The sequence below is a fragment of the Thermobia domestica genome, chromosome 17 (assembly GCF_964235325.1).
Source record: "Thermobia domestica chromosome 17, izTheDome1.hap1.1, whole genome shotgun sequence".
NCBI classification, from domain to species: Eukaryota; Metazoa; Arthropoda; class Insecta; order Zygentoma; family Lepismatidae; genus Thermobia; species Thermobia domestica.
In genome coordinates this window covers 29,449,287-29,476,556 of record NC_137470.1, presented here as the reverse complement: position 1 = coordinate 29,476,556, position 27,270 = coordinate 29,449,287, and the positions used below count along the sequence as shown (strand labels likewise).

At 36.3% G+C, this 27,270-nt stretch overlaps 1 protein-coding gene across 6 annotated transcripts in view; it reads left to right on the top strand.

Moving 5' to 3' along the window:
* Positions 1-27,270, top strand: part of LOC145674584 (myb/SANT-like DNA-binding domain-containing protein 3) — a 342,109-nt gene that overhangs the window by 37,518 nt on the left and 277,321 nt on the right. For 2 of the 6 annotated variants that reach the window (XM_081744782.1, XM_081744783.1), the window contains exons 3-6: positions 5,217-7,310; positions 9,010-9,107; positions 15,774-16,084; positions 21,736-22,086. In XM_081744782.1, the coding sequence (XP_081600908.1) occupies positions 7,040-7,310; positions 9,010-9,107; positions 15,774-15,917 (513 nt within the window). In that variant the 5' untranslated portion in view covers positions 5,217-7,039 and the 3' untranslated portion in view covers positions 15,918-16,084; positions 21,736-22,086. Of the gene's footprint in view, positions 1-5,216; positions 7,311-9,009; positions 9,108-15,773; positions 16,085-21,735; positions 22,087-27,270 lie in introns of those variants that run through there. The other 4 variants (XM_081744780.1, XM_081744779.1, XM_081744778.1 and 1 more) reach the window with 4 other exon arrangements.

The following is a 27,270-nucleotide window of genomic DNA, read 5'->3' as shown; positions in this document are numbered from 1 at the left end:
TTCATCCCCAATCGTTAACCTATTTCAATCCCAATGTCTCTTATGCGTTATGGAGAAAGTACGGCAACGTTTATAAACATGATTTTTTTTTTCTTTACAAAAGTTACTGATATTTGACAGGGGCATATTAAAAAAAAATCAGAACTAGCTAGCGGCAAGAAATACATATAAAGTACTTAAATTTCGACTAAAATTAACTAACTACCTCCATAGCCTATAGAACCCGGATGTTCAATGTCGCGCTCACAAAAGCTCTCCATTGACTTCTACCTTAGCCAACTGGATCCTGTTTCTAGTTTGTATTCCTATTTCTACGTGATGCATTTTAATATTGTTCTCCCATTTGCGCCTAGGTCTTCCTAATGGTCGTTTTCCGATTTGTCTTTCAGTTAAGACTTTGAAAGTGTTCCTAATTTCTTCCATTCTGGCTACATAGCCGCCAACATGAGTCTCCTAGACTTGATGACCCTAACAATGTTGGGTAAACCGTATAAATTATGTAGTTCCTCGTTATGAAGTTTCCGCCATTCCGCATTCTCGTTCCTGTTGGGTCCGAATATTCGTCTTAGGATCTTGATCTCAAATACTTTCAGTCTATATTCTTCCCTCATAGTAAGCGACCATGTTTCGCAACCATACAGAACAACAGGCATGATTATCGTTTTATATATTTTAAGCTTCAAATTTCTCGACATAATTCGCGACGAGAAGAGATTTTGAACTGAATAATAAGACGAATTACCTGCTTTTAGTGGACATTTAATTTCTTCGTGAATATCGTTTTCGTCTGTTAATATTGATCCTAGATATTTGAAAGTATCTACTTTATCAAAAGTATTATTCTACATTTTAACGCATCCAAAATTTCCTGTATTACAATCCTGAGGAACTTGTATGTAGGGGAGAGTTCCCGATATCGCACCGCGTTCTCAATCGTACCACCCCTAGTTTAAAAAGAACCGTAGTACTAACAAGCCATCTAATAGTTAAATTAAGTACTTAAACATATTTCCATAATTACAGAGTAAAGTGTCGACGTTCAGTAAGCTGTGTGTGTGTGTGTGTGTGTGTGCAGTTGCAGTACAATATAATTGGAGTATTCCTTACTAATTTTCGGGGTATTTCACAGTAGAATAGGGATTAAGGTAAGAGAATTAGCTTACGTTTCAATAAGTAATAATAAACAAAATACCATTAATACTATAGTGACAAACTGAAGTTATTATTATTATTATCATTATTATTTAATTTGTGGGGTATGTAAAGAATATATATTTTTTAATGATGTAATTTCCCAAATCGCACTAGTACCGTGTGTCCGAAATCACACCAGTGCGATTTTGGCTCCCATGGTGAATTGTTTTTCGGTTACAATTCACACAAGGTAGGTACATGGCAATATGGAAAATGGTCTCCAGAGTCTATGAATCGTGTTTTCAAAATATATAGAAAATAAAGTGACGCTGCCCAGCCCAATAATAGGAGGAAATATAACTACCAACATGCAACCACAAAGAACAGAATTACTCTCATCAAGTCCTTACAAAAAACATTTTCAAGAATAACGGCAAAGGCAATCAAAAGTATCCAAACGTGTGGAGAGATCTAATCTTTCTGAACCGTCAGCTAGGTCTGTATGTGCTTCAGGAAACCTTAACACCAAAAAGTGTATTCAAAAGTAGATACATCCAAAACACGATGCTCCGAGCTACATATTCGCAGTTTCAAATGTGGCTTTTGAAATCAATGAACAGGATTGGTTTTGCGTCCTTTGTCAACAAAATTTAGTCGAAGATATGGTACAGAGTGTTTTGTCTAAAGTCTGGATATATGAATCGTGTGCGGGTGTTTCAGGAGATGAACGTGCATTCCAATGTGATTTTTATGCACATAAGGTGTAGCTGTCTGTTTTTCATAAATATACATAATTTACGTTTCATAGGATTATGAGCAATATTCCTCATTGGATCAACAATATGGATATTTTTTCTTTAATGATATATTCTTCCTCGTATTAATAACACTGAGATAAAAGAATGTGATATATCATAGATATATTAATTTGTTTTACTTCTAGGTTGCATTTCTACATAGCTTATTTCTAAGGTGTTATTTCTGTGCTTGGTTATTTACATTGCGGTATTTTTTCTCTTTAAAGATGTATTATACCTCGTCTTAATATAACATAAACAAAATAGTGCGATATTCCATGGAAATGATTATCTGTTTTATCCTATGCATTACTGTAAAATTTGCGCGTATTCAAATGGCGGTGCGATTTTGGCTTTACATGGTGCGATTTGGGAAACGTGTTGCGTAAATCGCACCAATCGCAGGCTTCTAAAATATCATTTTTATCATGATAATGATAAGATATCGTTATGAGATCACTGTAAAAGAATTGGAAAACTATAAAGTTTAATACGATCAAAAAAATTATTTTAAATTTCTTCAAAAGTTTCGAATTAAAACAATTTATGTAAAAAGTGGTGCGATTTTTGTTACTCTCCCCTATTTAGTACATAAATTTCGCCTAAAAGTTTTAATTTTTTTTCGGAGAGGGGATCTGACCCCTCTAAATACGCCACTATTGTCTGGAAACACAAATAGACGTGGACACAAAAGAATTTTCGACTTAAATGTCCATGGTGATTTCCCCGTTGGAATAGTTACCGGTTTAAAAACCCTATGTTCCTAAGAGAAGAAAGCAGGATTCACTCGTTACCCGCTCAAAACTGGATTTTCCCTGATCATCCTCTGCATGACACTCGTTTTCATACTGTGCTGTACAAACATTTGAGTCTCATTGTATTATGATTATTATCTTTCATAATCCAAATAACAGAACAGAAACGGGATTTTACTTATTTTCTCTTTAAATTATTTTATTTCGGAATTTGATTTAAATCAACGATTTTTATTTTAAAAAATCAAGTGATTTAAATCTTTATTAAAATCATGATTTAAATCTTGATTAAAATCATGATTTAAATCAAACTGATTTAAATCAATCCACCCTGTATTTCATTGTATAACTTAGAAAGCCTGTAGAACAGAGAGCTTTGAACTATTGACAGTGCAGATCGTACTATATGAAAAAGATGTGTTTTACGTGTTTGAATGGAATTCGGAAATACAATTCTGAGAGTAACGTTTCGGATTTGAACTGGCCATGTTTTGAGTTTGTAGAGATATTTGAGATCACTGATTTTGTGACGAATGTCAGGTAGTTGAATATATAGTGTTCGTCGTGCTTTGTCATCGCACGTGTAAGACGTACTCTGAAACGAACTATTGCCAGGAAGAAATTTAGAACTGAGTTTAGCCGGGATAGGAGCTACCTTGTCCATATAGGTGAACAATATTCCAATTAAGGAGAAATTATTTCCTTGTAGAGCGTTGCTAAGGAAGAGATGTTCCATATTTCTGTTAATATGTACAGATGTCCTAGAAGACGCACAGAATGCTTAGCGATAGTGTTTATATGTTCTGTGAAAGTTAATTTTGTGTCAAAAGTAACTCCAAGATCCTTATGACTATTGACTCTCGTAATGGGCAAACCATTTTTGTTGTATGAAGTGTGTACAATATTTTTCTTTAGGGAAAAATGTCATGAATTTACTCTTATCGGGATTTACTTTTAAGAGCCATGTTTTACACCAAGAGGAAAATTTATCTATGGCATGTTGAAGTAGATCGGAATCTGTTGTACTGGTCATTTTCCTGAAGATTTTATTTCTAATGAATTCAAGGAAGCTATGGCTAAATGTGGTGTTAAAATCAAGCATTGTCTCCGAAGTCGAGCCTTGTGAAACGTGAGAATTCGAACATTTCACGATCGTTTCATGTATTCTGCGCTGAAAAACATACTGATTGCCCGGTGTATGTTCCGCGAACAGTCACGTTACTCAACCAGTCCATTTCAGCTTCATTAGGTTCGTCACCTATAGAGCTTCACCTAAATATTGATCTAAGGGCTAGTATGAAGAAACAATTTGATATTCAGTTATTTAGAGAAAAATTCTGAAAATGAGTTGCAGGGTTGGAAGAAAAAGCTTATAAAGGTGGATTTGCGCAGATACCAAATACTGAAACTTAGAAATGATAGACTTAGTAAAGATGTTAGCAAGAAGCGATCTGGTGTTTCTTAGGCTATCTCATCAATAAGTTAGTGAAGAACCGGTTTTCTTTCTGGATTTATATCTGGCACCATATATTTGTAGTAGACCGAAAGGTATTTGAACTTTGAGATCTATTGTCCGGGAAATCGATTGGTATTCATTTGAGTGGATTGGGTGGAGTATCAGAAATTATAGCTACCATCTTCGTGGACTAAATAACTTGGTGGAAAATTGCTGATCGTCACCTCATTGACAATGATACTAGTAAATTAAAGTAAATGCTAAAGAAAACGGATGACTCTGTACAAGATACACATCATATTCTACTTTGTCCTAGATTTTCCCAAATATTTCACGCTTCAATACACACAAAAGTGACGCTTAAAAAGAAGTTCAGAATTCCCCGGAGTCTGTCGACAGTACATTCGAAAGAAAGAAAAGAAGAAGTTAATAGTTCACCAGAATCTGTCGACAGTACAGTCGGAAAGGAACTAGTACCAATTTATTAGTGTTAATGCTGCAAGAAATCGTAATTCTTGTCCTTTGTAAATTCCAAATTGTGTCCTCGAACTGTAATCCTTCCCAGGTGTGGTGGAAACGTGTGCTATGTATTAGCCAGTTTACGAAACAATGCCGACGAGCAGTTATAAGATACAAAGCGAAAGAAATGAAAAAAGAACATTTCAATAGCTCATAATTCGTTAAGGAATCTAATAACTAACATGATCTTATTTAAAGCACTACTTGAAGACATTTTCTTTTTGTTTATACTTGACTCAGTATAAAAACTGAAAGAACTTTGCAAGTGTAATTGTGTTGACAAATGTGAATGTGTACGAAGTTAGTTGACGAAATATTTCTTCTACAAATCGAAAATTTGAATGTGTATGTAACAGATCCCCGAAACATTCTTTATTGAAAGTAGTGACAAGACACACAGTAAAAAAATGTAACCGCTTGTACAGAGTGATCACGAAGATCGGTTACCCCCTATCACATGTCCACATATACATATATGGTCGCATTGTATTACTGTGGGATTATGACAGAGGACAACTTTGAGGTAATGTTACTATTCTTTACTATTTATTCCAGAGCGTCTGTGTGTACACCATACAAGAAGTTTTCATTGCAGAGTATGATTCTCCTCCATGTATGATGTAAAATTCTCCTCAACATTGCTGGAGTGATGGCAGTAAATGCATGTCGAAGATCGTTGTTAAGTTCGTCAGCTGTCTCGTAACGTGTGGCAGCAACCTTTCGTTTTATGAACCCCCATAATGCATTATCGCCAGATGACAGATCAGGAGTTCGGGGTGGCCACTCCAAAGGTGCAGGCAAGTGGACAAAACCGCATCCAATCCATTTATCTTGAAATACCTCATTGAGATAATCTCTGACGGCAATAGTATAATGGACTGGTGCTCAGTCCTCCTGAAACTATACACGGTCAAGCAGTCCTCGATCTTGCAGATATGAAATAAACCAATCACATAACGTGGTGAGATACGCAATAATTCACAACTCCATCAAAGAAATATGGACCTACCAAGTGGGTTGCAGACGTTGCAGCCCTGGTCATAGCATGTTGTGGGTTGTGTTCAAGTTCTTCATAAAAATGTGGATTCACTTTACTACAGAAATAAATGTTTCTGGCTTTTGCACTGCGATATATTACGCACTTGTCCGAGAAAAACACTTTCAGTGAAGAAAGAGTTCTAAACACATCGAGCATTCGCCCGCAAGCCTGCTGACGTTTTCACATGCCACTATCGCTCAATTCATTTAGAAACTAAAATTTAAGCGCCTTTAATTGCAAATCCTTCTTCGAATGTTTTTGTACGAGTATGAAACACCCAATTCCTGTGACTGCTTACGAATGGACTTCTTTGGTGCACGCTCAACAAACGCTGAAGCCTCCACACACGTTTCCGGTCGTGTTGATGGTCGTCCTGAGTGGGGCTTATCTTTTATGCAACCATTCAAAGAGCTTTTTCTCCCACTATAAAATTGTTGATTTTGAAAGAGAAAGTTTCTGAAACCTTACAGTGAAGTCATGCTGAATATCTCTAATTGATTTTCATGTATGCGGTCGTTTGTAAGTCCACGTGCTCATTACGATCCGTTCTTCTATAAGTGCACTCATCAACAGGACTTTGTAATCACTCTGTACAGTTCGTACGGTGTCATCCACTGTAATTAATCCGTTTTAATATACATCTCATGCAATTTTTCTCTCCTTTTTCTGGAACCACTTTCGCCAACACCATCAACAGCATGTGTTACCGTGGCCCCGTGCATCCTCCATTTGCCGAACGTACACATCATAACTTTATGCTCTTGACACCCGCTCCTGGAAGTGGCCGTTGCTCAACCCCTATTTTTGCACATTTGGATAACGGAAAACACACCTTTTCGTCGCATATGAAAATCCGTTCCAGGAAACACAAAGTACATGTATTTGGCAGCAGTTCTCGGCACACATCTACTCTCCTCTAACGGCGGTGTGCACCAACGAAGTTTAAACGAGCGTTCACTTAAACGCGTTCAACATTGAACTTTGAAGTTTAAACGTGGTTCCAGGATTTTTGTTGCACCATTGAAATTCGGGGTTCAGTAGATCTCGTTTAAGTAAACTTCGGTCAATTTGTAAAATCGATTTTGATTGGTTGTCGTCTTTTGTCTCTAATCTTCGTTCAACAAAGTAACAAATGAAGAAAGCATAGCGCGTGCCGGTCTTTTCGACTTTCGAGAGTGTGTGCATAAAGTTCTCTAATTTCAGTGGTAATTGTGATGGAAAAAATAATGAAACCACGAACAAAAAATTTTTCCGAACATGAATTTCGCTAGTTGAAAAATACAAAGACATTGTTGAATGTAAACGGACTGATGGGAATTTCATAAAAGCGAAAGAAAAAATGTGGGCGAAGATTGTAGAGGAATTCAACTACAATCCAAATGTTGTCAAACGGAATGTGAAAGAAATTAAAAATTGTTACGACAATATGAAGAAGAGAGCGAGGAGAAATCTGGCAGAAGATCGTAAAGATTATTATAAGATGGGTGGTGGTCCTGCGCAGCCGAAGAAATTAAGTTTGATAGAAGAGAAGCTAGTTGGAATGCTTGGGAAACAAATGACGCCTCTTCCGAATCCATTCGATTCGGATGGAATTTCCAGAAGAGAAATGTGTAAGTACTTTTATTTTATATTTTCAGAAAGTAGGATTCAGTTCAATAGCTTAAATAGGGCATAATGGCATAATAATAATAATAGGGCATAATAAAATTTGTGTAAATGGTTCGTGCTGAAATTTCATACATTATCCTTGGCTATTATGTAGCAGAAGGGAACCAAGATTCGAGATCATGAAAATGCGTAAAATAGAAGATTGCTACGAACTTTCATAAGAAGTTAGCAGTGATATAATGGTAATATTTTTGGTAGGTATAAGGTGAACTGTTTGAAACAATATATTGTATACACTTCCATTTTCGCTCGTTCTTGGGCATTACTCGAGCAGACGGTTCTACCAAATTTTGACATATCTTACATTTTGAGGTTAGGATAAAGCTTTTTATTTCTTTTAGCACAGCATGCTCTAAATGAGGACAGTAATTACCACTGCCAGATTGACATGAGGAGGGCATGGTATAAATACAGTATGGAATAAAAGCTATGGTGCATAAATCACATGCCAATATGTGCTAGGTGGCCAGTAAAAAGCACGAATGCTACTTAAGCGAGTCAGAGCAGGGAGGCCCGAGCGGAGGTATGGGGTGCGTCCGTAGGAGGCAGGCGCGTCAGCGACGGAGGGTTTGCGTGAAAAAGAGGATAGGGAAGAGCACACACACACAATACTTTTGCTATCACTCAAAATTCATTTCAATATGCTGTGCACTGATAGTAATTACTTATATTCACACACTCATTTCTTCACGAAAAATGTTTCACACCGTATTTTACGTATAAATTTTTATTTGGTAGAACAGCCTGCTCGAGTGAACCCCTTTCTTGAATTTAAGGTGCGTGCACTCTGGATTATAAAAATATTAGGTAAGTATGAGTCGTATACACCCAATTACATCACTGAAAGGTGGGTTAGTAGCAGTATTAGTACGTTATTGGTAATAATACACTAGTACTAGTGGAGAATAAACGGGATTCACGTTGGAAATGGTCTAGAACAATGAACCATCTCAATTTAGCTTTAGTAATGGAAGAAAACAACGTTCCTTACGTGGCTCTAATTCTTCGAATTCTTGTAATTTAAAACCTCACCCGAATTCAATCCCTTGGAAACGTGACCAATGAACCTTTCAGACCGCGCGACTTCTCCGACCCATGATCTATTGTTTGCTTAACGATGCACAACTAATATGAGATTACTGTCAGTATAGACAGGAATGAACCTACTACAGTCGAATATATATGGATTTCCTCTGGTTATAGTTACACTCAGTAGTTTTTTTTAAGTAACGCCCCACATTTATGCTCCAGAGGTAAGAGAAAAGGGCAGTGCACATCGTGTGCCTTGATTTGACACCTTGGCATAGTGAGCAGGTTTACTGCGTAAAGTACAATAATACTGTAATTGCAGGACTTGCAGCTGTTTCTAAATTTGGTATTCATTACTTCATTTGCTTTTTACCATATGGTGCATTAGTAATGTCAAATTCTATTTCTTTCACACCGTCTTCAGAAAGTAGAGGCTTCAATGCTCGAGTCGCTAGTTTAGCAATCACATACCTTTAATTTGGTGAAGTTGTATCACAAATGAAGATACTCTTGTCATCCTTTATCTATTTATTTTGTAAACTCGAGTTTATATTATAAATTTTTAGTTGCTTTAAGTCCAGAAAAGTATTAGTACATTATTTTTCCTTACAGGTTCCGATGTAGCTGTGCTGTGCACTGTAGGTTCAACCGAATCTGGTGTAGATGCACAAGGCTGTATTGATGTGTCTAGCTCAGATGTCTCTTGCGAGGTAATTGGTACTTTGTATATTACATTTGTAGGGTAAGTTCACCTATAAATTGAGGGTGAAATTTCACTTTCAGTATATGTAGGTGGACAATAATGCCGCACATCTTTGGAGAACATTACAATACTTGCTTGAATAAATCTCATCCGTCCAAGATTATTTCCATAATAATGTATTTCAATTAATTTGAATGATGCTACTGAAAAAAAAAAATGTACAGTATAGGAGTTATTCTAGAAGCTGTTACAACGATCTCCATAACAAGGGCCTGTGGGTCTTTCTTACATTTTCATTAATTCAAAATATGCAATCTAATTACTCCGATTTTTTTTTCTTTTATACATCTTATGACAACCTCGGATCTTAATTCCAAACTATAGTAGATTACGCAAATGTTAGGTCCTGAATGATTTATCATGACTGCATTTTGTATGGTACCACTGCTTAGCAACCAAGTCAAATTTCGAAACCTACGATTTTTGGAAGTAAAAAAATGAGAATTGTTTTTCCTAAGCTTCGTTTGCAGTTATAAGTACAGGTAACGTAATTACTTTGACGACGAGCATTCAAGTACCATATTCAGTTCTAGTTTTAGTAGTTTCTTTTACAAATGAGATGAAAATAAATTTTCATATTCTGTAATGAAAGTACGTTTTCAATCACTTCTCTCATGCATTACACAAGCATTCATATGTACACGTACCGACGTTACGTTTCAGTGACCTATTGTTGTTTCACCATGCACCCAGGCCCGTATTTAGGTAAGTACTGTTCTGTGCTTCAGCACAGGGCGGCAGAATTTACGGAGCGGCAAACGTCCCACGGTTGGAGGAGGTGTAAAGGAGTTGGTGATGGTGATGAATGAAATGATGGAATAAAGAAAGTAGGAGGAAACGGGAGAACCCAGAGAAAACCGACGTACACGGTGTTTGTCCACCACAAAGCTCACTTGGTACGAGCTGGTGTTGAACCAAGGGCCCTATGCACCAGAGGTGAACGCTCTACTACTGAGCCACCACGGCCCTCAGGATTTTTTTAAAGATTCACAATAAAGTAATATTTAAAACTAGCAACCCGTAGAGTCCCGCGCAAGCGCGAGAAAATATATTAATGTGTTCAATTCGCTGTAATTACAGTAGTTACTAATTAGCTAGCTTATCTGATTATTTTTAAAAATTCATCCTCCAGGGTTTGCCCAAGTGGGCCCAGCCCGAAAAAAAACGGTGTTTTTTTTCGGGTTAGACCCGCCTGAAAAACCCCACTTTAAAACCCACCTGGGTTTTTGACCTATTTGTTAGTATATTATTGATACAACTAAGGTGATCATATTGTAAGTGCTTTTTATCAGATTTTAGACTTTCCTTGGGCGAATTAGAGGCTTTCACGTTAAGGTATACAATAACATTCAACATAAGGCCTTTATAAAGTTCTGAATGCACTAAATGAATTAAAAAAAAAAAAAAAAAAAAAAACTTACCTTAGCTTAAGATAATTATAGAACAAATTACTGTATGGCTTATGCTTGTAGCCTATTTGAAGTAAAATAAGCAATTTTGTACTTTAGAAAATATTTTCTGTGAATAGTATGCTCGTCGACTTGGCGACACCAAGGGACATTATCACTCATACGTTTGACTAGTTCAAGGTCATAGGTGCCGGTACTAATAGTACATATGTAAATACATTAGTAAAACTATTAGTATTATTTCTTACCTTTGATGTAAAACACAAGGTTCTTCAACTGAAATTTGGTTTTCCAACAATAACAGTTTAATTCAGTCATTTGTTGCTACTCTTCAAATAAGCATTCTGTAGAATCAACAGCAGCAATAGCGTAAAAATTCTTGTCAAATTTAAGAAGTTTAATGCTCGGGGTTCCGAAGACTATGTAACGCTTACTATTTCAAGTGCTGAGTTCAAATTTCCGTACTAGTGGAAGTTTTGATGTACACGCCGTGGAAGAAGTGCTCGGGAAATTACCGAATTAAATGCAGAAGGATCGGAAATGAATACTTCAACAATAAAACTATTTATTTTACGCTTAAGCCTGCCATACGTCCCGTAAAAAACGGAACAGTCCCGTTTTTGGGCCCCGAGTGTCCCGCGTCCCCGTAAATTTAGTCGGGACAGGGAAATGTCCGTATTTTAACTCCGTTCCATTTCTCCTATCAGTATCAGATTATTCGAAAAGTGAAAAACAAAAAAATCTGACATTGGCTAGGAATCCTGTGAATTAGTGAATGAACAGTACGCTGTTGCATGTAACAGTTTCGAGGAAGTTATAACACCACCCTGTTCTACTTGATAGGGAGCGAAATTTGCAATGCTACTTTTTCCATTGCACTTGATGGAAACTTGGATACTCTCCGGAACATTAAAAAAAAAAAAGGCTTTGAATGTTTCTACATTTACAAACACAGGGAAGATGACTAACCTTTTCTTCAGGAACACATTAGATAAGTTAACAAGAATTATAATCTTTTTCAGTGGCTAGGGGCACAGAATTGTGCTTTGGCCCAGGTCTTAGAAAAATGTAAATCCGAACCTGACAATTACACACGATACAAGGAGAAAAATCAGCTTTTCAACAGATTAAACGGACGAACGTAATTTTGGCAGATACAGCCATGTAAATAAATATTGCTAAACGCGCGAAAAATATTGAAAGTTGATTGTACCGCTGATTTAAATAATTTGCATATTGTTTTCCTGTAAAGCATTTTTATAGCACATCTTAAGTTTTTAGGCATCTTCAGTCTATACAATTAATTACAGGGTACGAATGGATAAAAGCAGCTGCTGCTTAGTGAACTTTCGCCTATTATATTATTGAAAAACAAATCTTTTAGTCTCACGGTTATGCCTGCTATGCTCAAGGTGACGGTGATGATGAGAAATGAAAGAAATGACAGAATGAAGAAAGTGGGAGGAAACGGGAGAATCTCGAGAAAAGCCACGCACAAGGTGTTTGTCCACCACAAAGCTCACTTAGCGCGAGCTAGGATAGAACTAGGAACCCCATGCACTAGAGGTGAACGCTCTACCACTGATCCACCGCGGCCTATTATACTTTTGTTCATAACCAGACTACAGTTCATTGCATTGTGTTGGAAAGTTGAGGAAGGGGGGCTCTGAGGTGTCCCGTATTCTCATGGAGAAAATATGGCAGGTTTATTTACGCTGGAATATGTTAATTTCATATAAGACATTTTAAAACATTTATTTATTTCATACAACAGGAATTGTACCTTTGTTTTAAATTAATAGACCCCTTTTGGTATTCATATTTGGCGAACGTCAGTCAGGCTTCTGGATGACTTGATCTTCGTTTGTGTACCGAGCTCCTTCATGGCTATGCGGTTAGTGTACGCGCCTTCGGCGTGGGACCCGGGTTTGCCTCCCGGAGGGAGTTCGTGTGGTTCGGATTCCACAACAACAGTAGGCCTCGTCTCATATAGCCTCACTGCTGAAAGAGACGTTAAACACAAAATCAACTCAACTCGTTTGTCTGCCTCTACCACACACACTACAGGGTACAACTTTTGGCCATTTAAGTTAAAATTTTAGAATACAAGCACGAGACACTCTAAATTTCATGTATAGATTTTGGCGGCATACCAACGTAAAATGTCAAAATGGCGGCCATTTTTCCAAACAGCGAGTATCCACGCTACAAAGCGCAATTTTCAGTCTTTTAAGTTGAAATTTTGACGGTGAAAGCAAGAGAATGCTAAATTTGCTGTATAGATTTTCTCGGCGATCGAGTGTAAAATTTCAAAATGGCGGCCATTTTTTTCAAAACAGCAGTAAGTAGAAAATTGTTGCAAGTTGTGACAATGGCAATCTTGAAATATAAATCACATTTTAACACTTTTACTTCAAAGATATTGAAATATTCCGAAAAAAAAAAAAGATTAAACCCGAAAAACCCAATTAAACCCGAAAATACCCATATGGGCCCAGGTGGGTTGGGCTTTTTCAAAAAAGCCCGTGTTGTTTAAAACCCTGTTATCCTCCCACCCCCACCCAAAGGGTGAGGATGAACTTGAACGTCATGAAAACTGATACCCTTAAACTCATCACTTTCGAAAACAATGAATTCAACACTAATATCTGTCGTTTTCGATTACTTATGAAATCTCTCCCCCTCCCTGGGGTATGGAGTATGACCTTGAAGTTGAAATGTATTAAAACTGTCTCTATTCATCTCAGCGACTCCAAAAACTATCAATTCAACTCTAATATTGGTCGTTTTTGAGGACAGTGGGAAGGGCGGCTTTTTTTGTGGGAGGCGGCGAATTTAGAGCACAATATATAAATACGGGCCTGCGTGCACCCTTTTAAAGAATAAACTGTGTTGTTAATAGAATCACATATATTTTGTCACTATTGATTTTACTTTTTTAAAAACGTTTCCTTGCTTCAGGCTCCTAGCCAGAAACTTCATTTCGGGAAGTTCTAACTGGTGACACTTTCAAGAAAAAAAAAAATAATAAATAAAATCATTCAGTTTACGTTCTACGCTTATGCCAGGCAACACTTATAAAGTTGATGTTAAAATTGCTATTTTATCTATTTGTAGTATTTTACTTGTTTCACCAAAATTTTTGGAGAGGTTCTGGACCCAATGGAGCCACTCCTTGGCTACGCCACTGCCATGAGTCACTTTTATTAATATTTCGTCTTAATGATTAAAACCCACCAGCTCCAAATCAGTAATGAGAGCAGCTTTAATTTCTTGAGATGTGTGCAAGGGAAGAGACATACATTTGGGAAGGGGGTTGCAATTATTCTTTTGAATACCGAAAATAGTTTTATATTATGTCACCTACATGATAAATGTCTAGGGGATGAGAAGGAGGCCGCTTGGCAACCCACCCACTTCCCCCTACAGCGTCGTCACTAATTTCAGTTCTTGACATTCACTTCGGAAATACCGAAAAATCGTATATCCTAATAACAGGCCCGTATTAAAGGTGGAGCGGTTGAAGCAATCGCTGAAGGGGGGACCCCAAAGACTAATTGTGAATGCAAAGTATTTAGTTTTTGTTAAGCGTTTATTACTACATAACCCACAATGTTCCTTTTTGAAGCTGTCGTCTGGAAATTTGATTTTTTTTTTTTTTTAATGGAGCCTGCTTTACGGATCCCAATAGTCTTAATCTGGCCTTGCCCATTCATACACTTTAAGATTCTTTTGCGTATTTTTATATAACCACTTCAGTCCAAACGTAAACGATTATTACCGAATTTGCGATTGCTAGCATTTTCAGGTTTTATTACAATTTATCCCTTTAAATAAAGAATGTATCAAAAGTATTTCTACCTCCGTCTTATTCTTAAAAATAAAGAACCAAAGACGTAAATCTCAATGTAAAATTACTTTTTATACACCTTAGTTTTTGTATTTTCTTTATAATATTATGAGCCGATAAGAGGTAAAACTATGCTCTAACCTTTGTGGAAGTATTTTTCGGCAAATAAACCACAGACTTTTCAGTTGTACGTTTCTAATTGTAAAAATGTAGTGTTTTAAAAGAACAATAATAAAAAATAAATCGAAACTAACGTTTATGTAGTATCTTCTTCCTAAAGGACGCAGTTAACAAGTCGGAATTTCTGTGTGACCTGAAAAAGGTAGCAATAGCAAACGTGACAATTACTGATTTACTTTGGAGTGATTAGAAAAAATAATAAAATAAAATAAAAACCAGCATTGTAATCTAATGTTAATACGATATATAGATATTTTGTCGGTTTTTCCGAACTGAAAATTATAAAGTTGAACAAGTTTTTTTTTAGAAAAACTAATAACATCAACTTAAGGAAACTTATTATATATGTGCATAAAATTTTACTGTTGGAAGTATACTGATAAATAGTGTTGTTCTCCTAGCGGCATAGTTTCTTCCTAGAACGCATGCAAGTTGAAGTGCCAAAGATAATTTAAAATTAGCGTCGTTACGTTGTTTGAACACTTGGATCCTTCAGCTATTACCTAGTTTCGTATACTTATGTAATTAATTTAAAGGAAATTTGAATTTCATGTAGTTCTTTAACAGGTTGTAGATAAGTGGATAAAAATTCACAGTACTAATGCTTATGCAGATACAGTGTAAACCATGTTTTCTATCACGAAGTCATGTTAAAGAAGCAATTTCGAAGTGTCCAAAATAATTGCAGCTTAAAACTTCAGCCGTTGGAGATATTTTGCTTCTTGTGCGCTAGATAGAATCTATGATAGAAACCAAATACTTTTATAAGTACAAAGTTTTGTTGTGTTTCCGTTCTGTTTGCTTTTAAATTATGAGTATGTGGGAGATATGCGTATTTATTCTCAATATCTTAAGGAGCTACTTTATAAAAATCTTAAGGGCCTACTTTTTCCCCTTTTCACATGTGTATATGCATACAGTGTTCGAAGTGGTGAAAAAAGCAGAGGCGGGATGTTTTATTATGATTTTGAGTCAACATACCGGCTATTTAAATATTGTCTTGATCACTGAAAAACCAGAGACGGTATGTCCTCATTACTGAAAAACCAGAAACGGATATATATATGTGTGTGTGTATGTGTAGAGAGGGATCAGTCAGTAGGGATGAGTTAGAACAGTTGTAATAGGAATTAAAGCGTACATAAATGTAAAATTCTTTCTCATTTTCTTTCAGGTAACTCTAGACTTCCCAGACAGTGGTCACCATGATGTGTATTGCGATAGATCTACGCTTGTAGTAGTTAATAGTGAAGAACCTCAGTTTTTAGAGCAAGACAACACATCTGCTACTCAACCTCGAGCACACCGAACTCTGTAGTACCACTTTTCCATTATGAAAATGTGTGGAAAAACACTCCGAAGACAAAAAAGCCAAAAACTTGTACACCATCGGCAGCAACGAAACAGGTACAGGAAGATGCAGAAGCAAAGAGAAGATACTATGAGAAGAAACACGCTCTCATGGTACGGAAACACAAACTTATGGTACGCGAGCATGCTTTAACATTTAAGCTTCTTCGAAAGCAAATTAAGTTAACGCAATTAAAGCAAGCAAAAGAAGAAGAAAAAAAAATTATTGATGAAGGCATAATATGTAATTCTCGCATTTAAATCTGCTGTACAGGAAAATTTTTAAATAATTAAAGTTTTGTTAATATGTGATGAGATTGGTATTTATTATTTAATACATAAAAGAGCAAACCTTAACGAAATATCAATATTTTTCAATATTTCCTGTATTTAAAGCAACAGATTCTCTTTTAATTTACATGTACTGCTTCCTTCATGCATTTGATATACGGTTTATTTCCTTTAGTATTCACGGTGGAAAATAAGTTCACTGATGATTCAGTCACCTTTATTTTTTTTTATATGTTAAGATAGCAAAAGGAATCCCAAAATATTACTGTTTAGCTTTATGTTTGTATTATCATTTACAAATTGACTTGTTGTCGAGTGAAAATTGACACGAAAATTATAAAACCACAATCATAGTTTTGTGTAGTGGCGTCACTATGCCCTATTTAGGGGGAAGGGAAAAGCACCTTCAAATTTCATGCAGAAAATACATTGCATACTTTTAAAAAAAATATGTAGGCAATAGTCCCACCAAATACTATGATGAAACATACATGTACTTTTGGTCAAAGGCCAAACACAGGCGCAAAAACTGAATTTTAATTTAACATTATCGTTTATAGGAATAGAAAAAGAAATGTTCACAATGTTTTTTTTTTTTTTTTTTTTTTTTTTTTTTTTTTTTTACCTACAACGTTTCGGTTTTATCTTATATTTTATACGCACTCAGTAAGATCTTTGAAACGAGCCACCAACTGTCTTCGGGAAATGTACCATTGGTGGTATATGGTCACTCAGTGTATAAGGTTCCGATTTGTATACCTCGCAAAAATACATTTCCCCAAGCCGAGTGCAGGCTCGTTCTAAAGGCATTCTTAGAACTATGAAGTTTTGAAATAGAAACCCAAACATTGCCGAATGGAATAAAGTTGTGCTCACTTTTGTACTTTCTCCACAGTCGTTAACGTTAATGATATTCACTTTTTTCCGCCACTATATGACCTTTGACCTAACTAATATGATTTTAGACAACAACGCTTCACGGGTTTTAAAATATTTTATGTTTTACTGAATTATCCACTGGAACCATGTTCTATGGAAAATGGAGCCCATCCTTATCTTTCACAAATACAATTTCTATCAAATTAATAATAAAATAATCACGAACGGATTGGGTAAAAATTCAACCTTTACTCACAGAATTTTACAATAATGAATAAGAGTTGGCGCAAAAGGAGCTATGCCCTCCCCGCTAGACTAGTGGCTAGTACGCCCGCCTTTGGTGTAAACGGTCCCGGGTTCGATTTTCGGTGGGAGACCATTGAAAGAGTGGTTTGGATTCTAGATTAAACTCTAGGTTCACGTCTCATATAGCTTTGTTGCAGAGAAGGAAGTTTAACAATAATCAATCAAGCAAGCAAAAGAAACGAAATCAATCATAATTATTCTTCAGAGCCATACGAAGCCGAGGAAATGCATGAAGTATATTAAATAGTTTCGTATTGACTTGCTATGCAACTAAACTGCTTTTTAGAATAATAATTACTTTAACAAAGAAGATTAATTAAAAATAACCATTGATCTTCTGTCATTAAAGATCGTTACATAAGCATATCCTGTAGGAAAGAAACTGAAATATGGAAGATTTCCGTTTAATTTCAGACTTACAGCTAGGTTGGGTCTAGTGCTATTTTTCACCTTAACGTTTTTACAAATGTCTATCTTTTCTGGAGGATATGCATATTCTGTACTAGTACAGTACTAGTTAATATTTAACTGTATATTGTTTTGGGTTGTTTCGATTCACTGCTCCGATTACTGATTTGTTTACGTGACTTCTATACACTTATAATTGGAGCAGTGCAACGGAACATCGAATAATGTGTGATATAAACTTGAACCGTTTCGGTTAGCGAAATTCTTTTACCCTTACTAATCATTACTAAGGAATATCAACATAATATTTGGCACAGAAGACCCGGGTTCGATTCACGGCGTAAGCTCATATGGTTCGTTAAGCTGTAGGTTTCACATCTCCCATAGCCTCGGTGCTGAAAGAAGCACTAAATTTAAATTCAATTATATCCAAGGAACATCATATAACAAATTGCTGACACTATAAAACGCAAATGACAACCTTAATTTTCTCCGTATATGTTCGGCAGAAATGTATATTTCAGGTCCCCCCTGCCCATCCAGAGGACAAGTTACTTGAATTACGACGAAAATCAACTATAGAAAGAACTATCAATTTATCAAAATACAGTATAGTTTATATTTATTATAATGGACGATAACGTACCCTGAGGGTTTCTAATCCGTTTTCACTCACTGTCGCTCGCTCGGCAATACGGTCTGAACCTTTTAAGTTAATAATGTTTTGATCATTGCCTAGTTAACTTTCGCCGTAATTCACATGACTTGTCTTCTGGATGGTGAATCCTGAGGCAATCATTTACACTATGTGCCTCATGTTAATAGTGTTATTTATTCAATTACTAAAATAATTATAAAATATAAAAAAACTAACACTTACGTAAAATAACATTACCAATAAATAAATTCCTTAAATAATAGGGGCAAGCTGTCCTATCCTTCTCAAATAAATTAGGAAGTCATCCAGGTAAGTTACAGAAATTTATATTGAATTTTTAAGGTGGATCTGAAAACTAGATCCTATCTTAGGTTAAGTTAGGTTCAGTAAATCATGGCAGGTATGGTAAGGGTTTAGAACCTGACTGCATCTCCATTTAGCTATAATAATAGAAGAAAATAACGTGCCCTGCAGGGCTCTAACCCGCCTTGACTCGCGCTAGCTCGTTCGGCAATACTATGTGAATTGAGTATTGATATTTGATGAAAAAAGGAACCAAACTGGCTACTAACCTATGTGTAGGGGCTCAGTGCTCTATACCCTTCCCGAAAAATGTGTGAGAATAACTGATTCTCTGGCAGCTGTATCGCCTTCATTGAAAATAAGAGGAACACCAAAATCCTGAATCTCCTCTTGCACTTGCACGTAGTCTTCGTCATTGTCATTTGGTGGAAGGTCTTCTCCAGCATCAATACATATGTTATGTAACACAGCTGTTGCAACTATTATGGGGAGCACATTACGAAGCTGGACACGAATCCCATTTGCTAGAATTGGAAATCGTTGTTTCCAAACTCCATACTGCCTTTTCACCGTATTGCGCGTTTTTTTGTGTGCATCGTTATATTGTTCTTCATTGCGATTTCTTGGCTCTAGAATGAGAGTCAGCAAGTACCTCTTGCATGGGTAGGCACTGTCACCCAAAAGAAAGCCACCTGCAATATCACCATTTTCAAAAGCGGCATACAAGGCTGAATTACGAAATATGGTGCTATCGTGTGCAGAGCCAAACCATCGCGCAACAATATTTCTTATACGCAGCTGTGCGTCGCTCACTGTTTGAACATTTATAGAAAAGAAACCTTTTCTGTTCCTAAATAATTCGGCGTCAGATCCTCCAGGTGATTGAATTGCTATGTGCGTGCAATCTATTGCACCTAGAACACCAGGGAAACCACGAATGTTAAAGAATGTTGCCATAACTTGTTGTTTTTCAGCTTCTGTACTCGGGAACTTAATGTATTCACCTGCCAATTCGGCAATAGCTCTTGCACATTTATGCACAATTCTGCATACCCTGGAACGATCAACGCCAGACATATAACTTTCCACTAGTTGGAAGGTTCCAGTTGCATAAAAACGCAACGTAATTAGCAATCAATTTAAAGGCGAAACACAATTGTTTCTTTTTGTTGGGAAACTTAACTGCTCTTCAAATTTCCCCCACAACATTACACTAAAGTTTTATTCAACCGGAATCTTTTTTCGAAAATCTTCCTCGCTAAACATTTCAAATGGATTACAACGATCTTTCATTACTCTATGAGGCCAATTCTCCTCTAAATACTCTAAATCCTCAAGATCACTTTCGGACATCGTCTGCACTACAATAACAAATTCCACTAATACTACAGACTGACTTGGATCAACGAAGTTTATACCCCCAAATTCGGCCGTTCAAGCTAAAACCAAGTTTAACCACCATTTGACCGAGGCTTAACCTTGAACGTTGTTGGTGCAACAGACATTTTCACTGAGCTTGGTTATGATCCTCGTTCAACAGTTGAACTTGGTTGGTGCACACGGCCGTAAGCCTAACAAGTGAGCTGGGATCAACCCATGCGACACAATACGACAGCTCCTGGTGGTTTTTACTAGATGGTGGAAGTGACTCACTACAGTGAATCCGGACATGCAGAGTTAGTTTGACAATTGTCGTGTCCGGTGGATGGATTTTCCTTAGTGGTGTCTCGTATAACCTCAGAATCTGTTACCTTGAGGCGGCCGGTCCTTAGCCGATCTTCGCCATTTTTAAGATATGCACAAAATTTCTGCAACCAACGAGTTGCTGTGCTGTGTTGCTGCCACAGGGTTATACCTGAGTTTGAACTCATACACTAAGTTCAGGCATCAGACGTTGTTGAGCATTCGTTACTGCCACTATAAATTGACTGACGATATTGACGAAGAGGAGACCTCCGTATTAAATAGTTCGCTTGCCACACTACTTCTTTCGCCGGTTTGACCTTATACTTCCTATCAATCACGGCGTACACACTCGCCTGCTGTTTCGGTTATGGAAATATTGACAGACTTACGGCTTATCTTTCTACAGTCATGTCCAAAATGATTGTCGCATGTCTATAAATATGTAATTATGCATTTATGCATGTGTATAAATATGATTTGATGACGATTTCGCCGGTATTTCCTATAATGTTAATATGTGTATAATTGGTAAAGACATGTATGTGGTAACTTTCATGTCAAAAGAGCAGTAAATAAGAACAATATAACGAAAAAAAAAAAAAAACTTTCTTGTCCATTTAGCAACATTTTGTTTTACACATTCTAATTTTCATATTTATAATTCTTTTCCTATGAAATTTACCACAAATATACATTTCCCGATCATACTCATAGTAACAGTATTAAAAGTGCCTTGCAAAATCATTATCAAATTATGTGTCCACAACAAGACAGTTATAGATATGCGACAATCATTTTGGACATGACTGTACATGTCCAAACCATAGAATTGAATTCGGGTAATAGCACTGCACCTTAGCCTTTCGGTGATGTTTTATGTGAGGACTGGGTAAAATATCCGTTCTTCGCACGTGAGAAAATAGTTTCATGGAAGGTATTTGATCCCATTCCTTCCGTTTTCTTAGGATACGTATTTCAATGAAAGTATAATGATAACAGTCCATAGAGTTATCAATGTAAGTAAATCGCTTTCAGTAGTTAATGAAGTTAATGACAGTATTTTGGCTCATATTTTCTTGTCAGTACAAAATTCCTTAATGAAGTTTTATTGTAAATATTTGCTTATATGTAAAACTATTATGTTATCCACCTACACAATAAATGAACAGAAAACACTGTTTTGTTTCACATTTTCATTTTGCAGTAATGTTTTACCGTGAAAGTTTTAACGTACCTTTTTCTTTCTCACTTTCAGCTGTTGAAATTATGGTGACACTTGTAGAAGATGGACATGATGAAGCCGAATTCGATTAAATAATTTTGTGGCGAAAATTTTTCAAGATTTATAAAAGTACAACTGCGTTGGGTGGGACGTGTTGAAAGATGGAAAGAATGCAGGATGGAGGCGAGCCTAGAAAGATGATAAGAGGAAGGATTTACTCAACAACAAGTAAAGAAGACTCAGAAAGAAATTTTTGAAAGATGTTAACGAAGATTTTGGAAAGATAATTGACAGTAGAAGCGTAAGGATGGATAAAAAAAAATGGAGGTTGATAGCAGAGGATTCTAAGATTCTTTCCGGGCTGTAGCATTGAGTGGTACGTAGGTAGGTATTTGTAAATGTTTGTATATTCAATGTTCAATATGTATATGGTTTGCATATGATATGGTGCTTGTTGCGGAATCTGAAAAGAAAATCAATAAGATCTTACAAAACTTTAGGATGGGCTCTGAAGAATATAGAATGAATATAAATACTTCTTTACAGCCTTGGTCACAGAGGTTAAAAACATAAGGAATAATAAAAACACCAGAAAAATAAAAGGAACTCTCTCACGACATTCGAGTAGAGCGAAAAAAATACATTCTCCAAGTTTCTCATCATATTCCCAACCACATTAGGTAACAAAAAAATATGTGGGAAATGTAGATGTACATGACTTCTGGAGACAAGAGAGCTCGTGTTTTCTGATCGGTGATATTGAGAAGGGACAGAACAACGTAGATGTTTCAAAGCGTTACCTGGAATTGCGGATTTCTTGTTGAAATGCAATTTTAGTTTGACATCCCAGGGTTGTGTCCTTTAGGCTAAAGGACATGGGTGATTAATGGAAACGAATGACTGTGAAATTAATTTTTTTGTACTCTTCTTGCTGGAATCAAACCAAAAGGCACACGCGTTAACTACTAGACTAGCGGGAATTGCGATTTCTTGTTCTGAAATCATCTATACACGTCCATTGCACTTTCTTGTAACTTTGAAGTGATATTTTAACACAGTTTTTTTTTTCTTTATTTTTTCTTTTCCTACGAGAGCACTTAAACACATCCTTCTTTCATACGACCGTTACTCAAAAACTGTTTTGTCTTTCAATCGTTGCTCTGCCCGCAACTACAACACCCACTAGTGATCACCAATTTCCTGCTTCCCCAGATCAATCTTTTCTCGAAATGATCTGCCGTGTGTGGTGTACTGTGAATAATGCATGTAAATCTGTGAAAATGCTTGTAAATATAAATGAGCCAAAATCACTGTTTCTTTCATAGTTTTCTTGAACTGATGGTGGTTGTAAACTGTTGCGTGACATTTCTTCCCTATGATCACTCGAGGCTCGTCAAACTTTGTTCGTGCTCAAGTCTCTCACATTGAATCGCAGAGAAAATGTAAACATAGAGAAATGCATCTTTATAGCAATGCGTTTTGTGTTGACTTGTACCGAAATTTAAATTTTGGTACCATATATTAATATGATATATGTTAAAAATTCTTTTATTTTGTTTTTGATATATTATGATAAATATCCTGTAGGGAAGCGGTCTTTAAATTGTGGTCCGTGAGCTATAAGTGAATCAATGACTGCAGAAAGGGTGCGAGTCGCATCCACCTATTGAAAGATATGGGAGACAGTAACTTGTCCTCCCTCTTTCAAGGGAGGTACGGGAAAAACACATTGGTAGCAGCAGCAGCATGGGTACACTTGAAATAGAAGGGCTGTAATACAAGTACACTGATATATTGATATATGATTTTTAAAAAAATGGTGAATTTGGTTGTGGAAAAGGACAAGAGCTGCGTGATCTGCAGAACATTGCGACTATGAAGGGTGGTTCCAAATGGGAAAAAAAAAATTAAGAAACTCTGGTATAGAGCATGAATTGATTGTTGTGAAGTATCTTTTTCTTTCTTTTTTCATCTTTCGACATTTACGTAAGAGATATTGCGTATAAAATAAATAAATTTAGTCTACAAAATATTAAAGTGGCGTATTAAATTAATCAATTTACTATGTTTTTCCGGTATGTCTTAAGGTATAATGCTAACTAAACTAAAAACTAACTTTATGGCCTATCGAATCCGGAGGTTCAATGCCGCATTCACAAAAGCTCTCCGTTGACTTCTGTCCGTAGCAAACTGGATCCAGTTTCTACTTTGTATTCCTGTTCCTACAAGATCAATCTTAATATTATCTTCCCATCTTCGCCTAGTTCTTCCTAATGTTCGTTTTCCGATTAGACTTCCAGTTAAAACTTTGAAAGCGTTTCTACATTCTTCCATTCTGGCTACATGACCTGCCCACCTGTGCCTTCTAAATTTGATGGTCCTAACAATGTTTGGTGAGCGGTATAAATTATGTAGTTCCTCGTTATGAATTTCCGCCATTCTTCATTCCCGTTCCTCTTGAGTCCGAATATTCGCTTCAGGATCTTATTCTCAAATATTTTCAGTCTGTGTTCCTCCCTTAAAGTAAGCGACCATCTTTCGCAACCATACAGAACAACAGTCATGATTATCGTTTTATATATTTTAAGCTTCAAATTCCTCGACAGAATTCGCGACGACAAAAGATTTTCAACTGAATAATAACACGAATTCCCTGCTTTTAGTTGACATTTAATTTCTTCGTCAATATGGTTTTCGTCCGTTAGAGTAAGGCCGCGCTAAGAGCAGCTCTGACAACTCTCACGTGCGATCAAGCGTGATTACCACGTTTATCTTCTGTAACAATACAATATAACAAGGGGCACATTTTGTGGGAAAAGAATCACCTATGTATTGCAACAAAAATGTTATTTAACATTATTCCTGACAAAAGTATTAGTCAAAAGAAACAAACAAATTAGTATTGCGTTAAGATAGTTCACAAAATCGTTAATGTTTACAACCGTTACTTCTAAATACATAGAGCCTTATGCAGAATCGTTTTGAAGTATGATTAGCGTCATACTAAATGCCTGACTGCTGCATGGAAACATATTTTAGTCGAACTCTTTAGCATGAGCTTCTTCGTGGCTAAGCGGTTAGCGTACGCCCCTTGGTATGGGAGACCCCGGTTTGATTCCCGGCGGAAGCTCATGTGGTACGGATTCCACGTTAATCAGTAGGTCCACGTCTCATATAACCTCGCTGCTGAAAGAGACGTTAAACTCAAAATCAACTCAACTCTTTAGTATGACACTAAACACGCGTCAGAACGACTCTGCGTAAGACCCATATTGTTATATATATATATATATTAATGGAGACTACTTACGTTAGAGAATGGGTTTCAGCTGTAGACAATTTAATTCCATTTACTGTAGAAATCCTACGCTTTTTTCCTAGGGTGGATAAAGTTTCTGTCAGTTCAGTGAGGTCTTTCGGGCACTTCTCTTTTGTGATTCTTTTCACAGTTGTAGGGCTAATATATAGAACTGAATCTACTATTTCCCCCACTTTATTCAATGGCAATAAAGGACCATCATTGCGTTCTTTTTCCAAATATTCTCTAAGATTAAACACAAATTCCCGTGCCTGATTTGTCAAGGGCACCCCCTTTCCGCACTTCAGGCATTGTGTTCATAAACACATACATATACACACACTAAATTTATATTTTAGTTCTATGTGAATAATACGAATACAAACTACGTTCCACTGGTGAAAGAAAATAACAACGATTGCACCACAATATTCACACCATTGCACTGAGATGATAGCACAAGAAATCAAAACAACCTGACAACCCAAATCTTTCACAGTAATGAGTGTATAAATGCGACATCACTGTTCTGTTACCATGGAAACAACCTAGTGTTTCCAAATGTATTTTTGTGGGTCTAAACGTATCCTCCCCTTCATATATTGGTGAAAAAAATGTCTTCTACGAAAAGACAAACATAGCTGGATCATGTTCGTTAGTTTACAACTACTCAATTTCTAAATCAGTCCTTATGAAAAGCTCATTATAACGGTCTCTGTAATATATACACTATGTACATTTTTTTTTTCGATGTCAACAAATTTCCTACAAAGACCATTACAAATTCTACTAATTTCAGCCTGACATTCCAAATCACGGGTCATTGCCCTTCGACTTTAGAAGAGCCATACAGACACGCTACCCTCTTTGCTTTCATTTCCACGAAAACCTACTCCCTGCGGCGACAGGGAGGTGGACCGGTTGTTGTTCCGTGTAACCCCACTTCTATTTACGTAGCAAACTTGTCAAGAGGACAAAGTTGTGTCAATAATTAGAAAAAGAAAAAAATATTCATTATTTTGGCAATAACGTTAAGCCTAGTGGAACTACGTTGTGCTGGAATGTTGAGGAGTAAAGTGAGGTACGATTATTTTTTAAATATCGAGCTTGTGAATATTTCAACTTATAATCTGATTCAATCAGTGATAAAGTAATTCGATTCCTTCATCGTTCTGTCAAGTGGTCACTTTGATTCTTCTTTCTATGACAGTTCGCAACACTATCGTCAACTTACACGATGTTACATCTGTCAGAACTTAGGTTATGATGGCCTTAGAATAATATTGATCCTAGATATTTAAAAGATACCTATAACAATTCACTTTACCACAAGATACCCATAACAATTCATTAGCTACTATGCTACCCATAACAATTCATATCCTGCGTGCAGTATTCCTAGATATTTAACAGAAGGTATCTGGAAGGGAAGCTCATTTTAAGAACTAGATAAAATATTTTACCATCTGCACACGATGTGGAAGAACAAACGACTAACGACTATATGGTTAGAAGAATAATGGCAATGGAAGTGGATGGGAAGAGATGTAGAGCGAGACAAAGAAGGAAATGAATAGACATGGTTAAGAATGGCTTTAGAAAAATCGAACAGGGAAAGAATTCCAGAACAGTGCTTTATGGAGGAGACTTATCAGAAACTTCAATTTCCTTATAATGTCGAACTAGGAAACAAATTACTGAACGAAGCAACGTTTCTTTTAAAGAAAATTATAATAATAACTGTGTAGCAATTTCGCCAACTAACTGATCATCAGACACTACAAAAACAAGATTGAGTTGCATCTAAATATAACAAGATCTCAGAAACTGGTTCTGAACACGAATCGCGGTAAAAATGACAGGCGGAAAAAATAGCATAGAGGAAAAACAGTACATAAACACGTAACATATACGGTAAGAAAGCATTTTCAAATATATTAGTCAAACTTACCTCCTGCATGTATTAGCTGAAGAACTTCTAGCCTTTAGTACTGGAACATTCGAGAGCGAAATTGCTTATACTACACAACTTGACAAACGAATATTCTGGTATTTATTTTATTTCATTTTCTATTATTTCTGGATCGACATTATACTATATACAGGACATAATTTAAGTGAAACAACAGTAACTACAATACATTGTTATTTTTATAATGCAAATCATGTAGTCAAATTCGCAATACTATAAGAGAACTTAAATGCAATAGTAATAACTACACTATTATATAATTTTGTATTGTCTAATTTCGTATAATGCAAATCCACAG